This window comes from Mchenga conophoros, linkage group LG22 (genome assembly GCF_057382185.1).
Source record: "Mchenga conophoros isolate Kocher_MC1m ecotype Shallow Benthic linkage group LG22, M_conophoros_male_GT1.1, whole genome shotgun sequence".
Lineage (NCBI taxonomy): Eukaryota > Metazoa > Chordata > Actinopteri > Cichliformes > Cichlidae > Mchenga > Mchenga conophoros.
Window position 1 is genome coordinate 1,659,645 of NC_140546.1, and position 8,380 is coordinate 1,668,024.

Below are 8,380 nucleotides of genomic sequence, written 5' to 3' on the forward strand. Positions count from 1 at the left end.
TGCATTTTCCATTGTTATACCTCTCTGACCTGTCTTCCCCATGTGATGTTTTCGTGCAATGTATGTATGGTCAGAGGGTATGATGGCGCCGCCATTGCGTGCAAATGGTCGGCAGCCTTAACATGAAATTTCCCACTCGTGGGACTAATAAAGGCATCTCATCTCGTCTCATCTCATCTTCCAAATACTGCAGGGTCTTTAATTTACAACAGGAAACATGATGAAATAACTATTGTGATTTGCAGAAATATAAACAAAGCTGAATATAACTCAGTATTAACACTGACTATTGTAGAGAAATGATTATTATGAGAAATTATTCTCATCTTTAAAAAGTCAGGAGACACTTATTAATCAGTGCAAAAAGACTTTATTTATGATAAGCTCAGTGTTGAGATTGTAGACATCACTATATTTTTAATATCAGTCCTCTGATCACACAAGTTTGGAACACACAAACATCAGGAAAACATTTAACAACTTCTCTCTGATAGATATAAATAAATAAATAAAACCATAATAAATAAGAATAAATATATGATTAAACATTTGGTTACTTAAACATTTCAAATCGTCACAGGTACTTCAGTTTGTTGCTTCATTTGGAGGATGTGAACTTAAGAAATGTTAAAAACATGATCTGAGTACATGTGACGACAGAGCCAGAACTACTGTAAGGAAGCTGATGTTGTTGAGAATAGCAGAGGAGGTGGTTGTTGCTGTCGCTGCAGTTATGGTTGTTGAAGCAGCTGTAGTTGTTGTCGCTGCAGTTTTGGTTGTTGTTGGAACAGTTGTGGTTGTTGTTGCTGGTGTTGTTGTTGTTGTCGCTACAGATGTGGTTGTTGTTGGAACAGCTGTGGTTGTTGTTGGAGCAGCTGTAGTTGTTGTCGCTACAGATGTGGTTGTTGTTGAAGCAGTTGTGGTTGTTGTCGCAGCAGTTGTGGTTGTTGTTGGAACAGTTGTGGTTGTTGTTGGAGCAGTTGTGGTTGTTGTTGGAACAGCTGTGGTTGTTGTCGCTGCAGATGTGGTTGTTGTTGAAGCAGTTGTGGTTGTTGTTGGAGCAGTTGTGGTTGTTGTTGGAACAGCTGTGGTTGTTGTCGCTGCAGATGTGGTTGTTGTTGAAGCAGTTGTGGTTGTTGTTGGAGCAGTTGTGGTTGTTGTTGGAACAGCTGTGGTTGTTGTCGCTGCAGATGTGGTTGTTGTCAGGGCAGCTGTGGTTGTTGTTGGAACAGCTGTGGTTGTTGTCGCAGCAGTTGTGGTTGTTGTTGGAACAGCTGTGGTTGTTGTCGCAGCAGTTGTGGTTGTTGTTGGAGCAGCTGTGGTTGTTGTTGGAGCAGCTGTGGTTGTTGTCGCTGCAGATGTGGTTGTTGTTGAAGCAGTTGTGGTTGTTGTTGGAGCAGTTGTGGTTGTTGTTGGAGCAGTTGTGGTTGTTGTTGGAACAGTTGTGGTTGTTGTTGGAGCAGTTGTGGTTGTTGTTGGAGCAGTTGTGGTTGTTGTTGGAGCAGTTGTGGTTGTTGTTGGAGCAGTTGTGGTTGTTGTTGAAGCAGTTGTGGTTGTTGTTGGAACAGTTGTGGTTGTTGTTGGAGCAGTTGTGGTTGTTGTTGGAACAGCTGTGGTTGTTGTCGCTTCAGATGTGGTTGTTGTTGAAGCAGTTGTGGTTGTTGTTGGAGCAGTTGTGGTTGTTGTTGGAACAGCTGTGGTTGTTGTCGCTGCAGATGTGGTTGTTGTTGAAGCAGTTGTGGTTGTTGTTGGAGCAGTTGTGGTTGTTGTTGGAACAGCTGTGGTTGTTGTCGCTGCAGATGTGGTTGTTGTCAGGGCAGCTGTGGTTGTTGTTGGAACAGCTGTGGTTGTTGTCGCAGCAGTTGTGGTTGTTGTTGGAACAGCTGTGGTTGTTGTCGCAGCAGTTGTGGTTGTTGTTGGAGCAGTTGTGGTTGTTGTCGCAGCAGTTGTGGTTGTTGTTGGAGCAGCTGTGGTTGTTGTCGCAGCAGTTGTGGTTGTTGTTGGAGCAGTTGTGGTTGTTGTTGGAGCAGCTGTGGTTGTTGTCGCAGCAGTTGTGGTTGTTGTTGGACCAGCTGTGGTTGTCGCAGCAGTTGTGATTGTTGTTGGAGCAGCTGTGGTTGTTGTCGCAGCAGTTGTGGTTGTTGTTGGAGCAGCTGTGGTTGTTGTCGCAGCAGTTGTGGTTGTTGTCGCTGCAGATGTGGTTGTTGTCGCTGCAGTTGTGGTTGTTGTTGGAGCAGCTGTGGTTGTTGTCGCAGCAGTTGTGGTTGTTGTCGCAGCAATTGTGGTTGTTGTCGCAGCAATTGTGGTTGTTGTCGCAGCAGTTGTGGTTGTTGTCGCTGCAGTTGTGGTTGTTGTTGGAGCAGTTGTGGTTGTTGTTGGAGCAGCTGTGGTTGTTGTTGCTGCAGATGTGGTTGTTGTCGCTGCAGATGTGGTTGTTGTCGCTGCGTTGCAGCAGGCTGTGTAGAGAATCTTACGTCATTTTCATATTTCATCACATTAACCACATCTTTATGAATAGGAAATTCTTTAACAAATAAATTTTTTTCCTACCAACAACAAGAACGATGACAAACATCTTTGCGATCATGGTGATGCTGTTTTTCTGCTCCTGTCTCTGAAAATAAAAATTCACTGTGGTTATTATGATTTAAAGAAAGCATTATTCCTACAATTGCCTTAATTAAGCTTTCTAAAGTTATCTTGAAAAGAAGTTTGAGATCTAAAACCCATAATATAAAAAAGTTCCTATTCAATTACATAATTTAAAATATAGATTTTTTTTCTATAGTACTGTCTTTGTGATAGTCCACATCTCTCAACGAGGTGCTTGTACACGCAAAAGCAACAAGAAGAAATTAAGAAATCATGAAGGAAAGGCTCTGACTATGATGACCTCATTGTTCCTGACTGTAAATCAGAGCAAAAGTCACCACTTCATGTTTATAGTGTTAATCAACTCCAATATTGACATATAATCACTAACCCATTAAATCTATCTATCTATCTATCTATCTATCTGTGTGTGTGTGTGTGTGTGAATGTGTCATATATTATTTATCAAGGGTAATAGCAAAAAACAAAACAAAAACAGAAGCATAAAAAAACCTTCAGAACTTTAAGATAAACACAACCCAACACAACAAATTGCTGCCTAAATTACACCATATGTTGCCAAAGAAACTGCTGGACATTATGGACAATGCTGGGCATCCTCTGCACACGGCCGTTAACAACCAGAGGAGTCTGTTCAGTGACAGGTTGCTTCTCCCCAAGACAAGAACTAACAGACTTAAAAACTCCTTTGTCCCACACGCCATCAAACTGTTTAACTCCTCTCTGGAGGGGAGAGGGAGGGGAAACAGGAGGACAAAGGAGGGGGGAACAACTAAGCTGTAGTGCCTCTTCACCTCACTGTGCAATACCTTTTGTGCAATACTTTTGTAAATAGTCAACAGTGCAATAGACTCAATACTTGAAATGTGCAATTCACTTGTATTTTTATTTTTTATTTTTTATTCCTATTTATTCTATTTATCCCCTTCGTATATTTTATTTATATTGTCTCTGTATTTATATATATATATATATATATATATATATATATATATATATATATATATATATATATGTGTGTGTGTGTGTGTGTGTGTGTGTGTGTGTGTGTGTGTATATATAATATTCTGTAACTCTGTAACTTCTGTCGGTGCTGTGCTTTTTTGGAAATCGAATTTCCCAGAGGAACCCACCCGAGGGATTAATAAAGTTCTATCTTATCTTATCTTATATGTTGCCAAAAGATCATTTCCAGAAATAAATCTATCAATTCATCTTAAATTCACATGTAGATGTCAGATATATATTTAATATTAGGGTTACTTACATAGTATTTCTTTGCTTGTAAGTCGTCCACTGCAGTGAAAGAAAGTGATGTTCTCTGACTTCATCTCCTCTTTTTATAATCAGCCAACATGAACCTGAGGACAAATATGTGCAGGTGGAGTAATGGTAGTTATCGTCATGGTTTAAGGTGTGTGCACTAAACTTTTATTTACCTGCATCTCTCTCCTATTGTCCTCCTGAAACAGTCATCACTTTAATTTTAGCACTTACACACACACAGACACACACACACATATTTGTGACATGTTTTGACGTGAGCTTCGACATTTTCTCTGTGTGACTATGACTACATTTATGTGATTGTATCTTTATGGCTACATTAGGACTCTATGTGGTCCATAAAAGATGACCATTTTGGATAATAAAATCTGACAGAAGAAAACAAATATTCGGTGATTAGTTTTGGATTAACTAAATCTCACAACTGGCTGACTAGATTTAGACGGAGAATCAACATTTACAGGTTGGTGGTGCTCACAGTCAGCGTCCACATCAAAATAACTCTGATTTCTCTCTTTTTAGTAGAACCATATTTTAAAATTATTCTTTGATTATTCGTCTTCTTGATTCATAACCAAAAAACATGTTCATATATACATTATCTCACGAAATTGAGTTCACCCCTCACATTTTTGTAAATATTTTTTTACATCATTTCATGGGACAACATTGATGATATGACACTTTGATAAAATGTAAAGTAGTCAGTTTACAGCTTGATTAACATTGCAAATGTGCTGTCACTGTCACGGTCTGACTGGGGCAGACCGTATGTGTTGCAGAGGAGGACTCAAACGCAGACCAAAACGTGGTGTGGATTAACAAAACAAGCCGTTTATTGAGGTTAGCAACGAGGGTACAAAATAATAGGGCATCGGTGAAAACTAAACAATAACCTAAACTGGGTGAACTAATAACAAAACATGAAAAACCTTAACCATAGTGAACTGACATGGGTACCTGGAGATGAGACATGGATGAGCAGACGACCTGACAACAAATGACTGAAAGCACACGGACTAAATACACACAGGATGATGAGGGAAGTGGGAACACATGGGGAAACAGCTGGCACACATGAACATAATGACGTCACAGTGGGAGAGTAAAACTGAACATGATGAACACAGAACACCAGACCTCTTCACAATAAAACAGGAAACACAGTGAGATATAAACATGACAACCTGGACTGACAACATACGCCACAGACATAAAATACATGAACCCAGAGTAACCCAGAGTAATTTCCTGCACTTATTTCCTGCACTTATTTCCTGCCATTGAACGCATCACAAATGCATGATAGTGATGGGACGTTCTGTATCGAGGCTTCGGAGCGTGTGTCGAGTAATGGAGGGGGCGTTTCCGCGAAGCGCGTATCGAGGCTTGCTTCATTTATGGGAGGAGCTGAAAATGATGACGTCCGAAGCCTCGCTGCCCGGCTGTACCACGTGACTGGTTCATGAAGTGGTTCGAACTTTGCCGCGAGATATGACAGCGATATAAACCCCTCAGACTTCATTCAAAAATGTGGGTGTTTGATCGAGAGTTGCGGTTAGTGAGAGTTTGGAGACAGTTTGGAGGTTTATGAGAGTGAGGAAAGTCAGGAGAGAATGGAGCCAGCTAAGAAGAGGAGGATGTCCTCCCCTGTGTGGGAACATTTTGATCTTATTCCTCCCAACAAGGTATGTAAATTTCTACAGAAGATGTATTTTCATGATACTGATGGTGCAATACAATTTATGTTGAGCTGTCTTGACTTTTGTACAAGGTGAAGTGTTTGCTATGTGCCAGGGAGCTGGGATATAACAACAACACCTCATCCATGCTTAGGCACTACAGAGCTTTGCATGAGAATAAGGGGGACACCGATCGTGGAGCAAGACCAGGTGAGCCATCAAATGCAATGATAATATAGGATGCAGTAATGTTACTAAATGATATAACAATATTATACAACTGTTATAAGTTACGTGTGTGATATTTATATTTGTGCTTTATCTTTATTGTCTTTCCTCAGGAGAACAATCTCAAATAGATGAAGACCTGGTCAGCATGGTGATTGAGGACTCCCAGCCATTTAGCATTGTGGAGGACAAAGGATTCAAAAGATTTGTTAAATCATTAAATCCTAGCTATGTTCTCCCCACTAAAAAGGTCATAAAAGCAGTGAAAATTTAGTTTTTACAGAATAAAATGTGAACAGGCAGGACTGAGGCTCAAAGCCTCAGTGTGTAGCTGTCCATACCTCAACGTTACAAAAGCACAACCACTGTCCACACCCCAACCACACCTCACCTCACAGTAAATGATCATTTCCATTTCAAGCATTTCCAAATAATCATTTCCCATACTGCCACTATAAATATACACAGTATACTGCCATCACTACAATATACATGTTTTACACACTCCTTTTGTTGTTGACATTTACAGGCTGTGTGCAAAATGCCACACTCTTCAAATTCATGCCAGCTATTATTTTTACGTCCAGTAGGTGTCCTGCTAGAGCAAATGAAGCTTCATGAAGCTTCGCGTTGGGGTGAACCAATTGGATGAAAAGCTTCAGTGCTTCATGGGGCTTCATCTGCCCATCACTAATGCATGACTCCAACCACATGACTTTGCTCAGCCAATCGAATGGCATGTAGGTCATAGTAAGCCTGTCCCGGCTTCCTCCCGTCAGATGCGTGGAGGCAAGCCAGGTGACAGAGCTGTTGCAGGTGTGTATTGGCAAACATTTGCTTTTCCCGTTTTAATGCATTTTTTTAACACCAACTAACTTATGCAACTTAGATGCTGATTACTGTGAGCCAGAGCCATAATGTTGTTGTGCACTGAACAGAACGGAATTGGTGAGTTTGAACTTTTAATTGACTGTTTGTATTGCTACCAGCTGACCCTAATCGGCTGCTGCCGGTCCAAACACTTTGATTTTGATTTGACTGATAGTTGTTGAATAACAAATGTTGTGGAGCTACATAGTATGTATGTATGTATGTATGTAGCAGTTGAAATGTTTCCAGTTAAATCCTTATTGGTTAGAAATATTATATTTAACCAATATATTGTTTGTTTATTTATTTATAAATTGTGTACACAGGAACAAGAATAACTTAATGTATTTAGCTTAATTGGCTGACAGTTTTGTATTATTCTTGTGATTTCTTATTGGCCTTGTTTATTTAATGCAGGCCAGGTGAACCTTTTTTGGGTATGAAAAAGGATGGCGAGCCAGCTTCACACCCTGGAGGACGGGGCTGTGGCCCCCCCACACTCCCTAGCAGATCATTACATGGAGAAACCTTTGGAATGCAAGCATGCTGATCCACACAGGTATGCACACATGGGTATTCACAGACGCGGACTAAAGCTTTCTTGGCTGCTGCCTCAAAGCACACTGTGCGCTGTCTATCTTGCGTGCTGCACAATATCGTTTATTACTTAGTAAATACTGATATCTATGACTAGCTAGTTTATTGTGATGGTGCTTTGTTTTCTCTATTATTATGTTGCTCTTTGTTGTTTGCTGTCTCCTCTGTTTGTTTTTGTTTGTTTGTTTGTTTGTTTTTTTTTCTCCATACAGGTGACCCAGGAGTTTTTTTTTTTTTTTTTCTCTCTCTTCCCCCCCCTTCTCACCGTCTCTTCTCCCCTTTGGTTTTCTTTCTTTCTCTCCCCCTCTCTCTCTCATTCATTCCCCCTGTCCTATTTATTAAAAAAAAAAAAAAAAAAAAAAAAAATGACAAAGGATGAACTGAAGCTCTGCCATCACGTAATGTCGCATACTGCTGTTTCTGATGTCATTTTAAAAAAAAAAAAAAAAAAAAAAAAAAAAAAAAAAAAAAAAAGGATGGCGAGCCAATGAACGGCTAGGAGCAGGACTCATTCTGCATTGAAGCTTCCACTGGACTGGTAGGAAGCTATCAAAGACGACGCTCTGTCCCGTAATTTCCGAATACACTGATTTCCACAATCATACACACCAGTTCCCCCGTTTATGGACAATAGCGCTTGGACATCTCTCATGGATATTCAGATAAAACTCATGGACTTCAGTGTGGATCAGTGTTTTCGATGTTAACATGTGTTATTTATGGGGAACTTTTTTTGAGAATCTATATTGCTTGGTATAAGCCAGAAGAATTTGCTTAGTTGTCTTTGTGCACCCCCACTGGGTTTTTCTATTAATTAAATAGCTACAGCAGGAATGATTATTTAAGCTTTCATTTTCTTTTCTTAATTTTCTTTGCTTTCGGTTAAATACATGGTACCTGCAAAAGCATTTTGTGTTGTGTGTATTTAATTACTGCCCATCAGCTCCAGTAGCATTCCTAAATCTTCTGATTAATAATAATCACACTCAATCCCTAGCCTGTATTAACTCATTAGCGCTACATCAGTGTTACACAGGGGAGACTTAACATAGTGGAAACACGAGGGGAAAATAACTAGTAACACCTAGGCATGATAATGATAA

General features: G+C 40.0%; 1 protein-coding gene and 1 long non-coding RNA gene across 2 annotated transcripts; one reads left to right on the forward strand and one right to left on the reverse strand.

Annotated features, from left to right (window-relative positions):
• Positions 1-389: 389 nt before the first annotated feature.
• LOC146548470 (uncharacterized) lies at positions 390-2,575 on the reverse strand. The gene is made up of 2 exons (XM_085263351.1): positions 2,555-2,575; positions 390-2,469 (listed from the first exon to the last, which is right to left on the reverse strand). Exons 1-2 carry the CDS (start codon positions 2,573-2,575, stop codon positions 628-630), a joined length of 1,863 nt encoding a protein of 620 aa, XP_085119477.1. The 3' UTR covers positions 390-627.
• A 3,954-nt stretch (positions 2,576-6,529) lies between these two features.
• Positions 6,530-8,185, forward strand: LOC146548471 (uncharacterized). Its single transcript, XR_014890395.1, has 2 exons — positions 6,530-6,758; positions 7,098-8,185. It is a non-coding gene; the product is annotated as an uncharacterized LOC146548471 (long non-coding RNA).
• The last annotated feature ends 195 nt before the right edge of the window (positions 8,186-8,380 follow it).

What these genes read in the sequence shown, in the direction of transcription:
- LOC146548470 (XM_085263351.1), bottom strand. Translation starts at nt 2,575, where the DNA reads ATGTTTGTCATCGTTCTTGTT. An exon ending in TGTTTGTCATCGTTCTTGTT is followed by an intron (nt 2,470 to 2,554) that starts GTTGGTAGGAAA and finishes AAATGACGTAAG; the next exon opens with ATTCTCTACACAGCCTGCTG.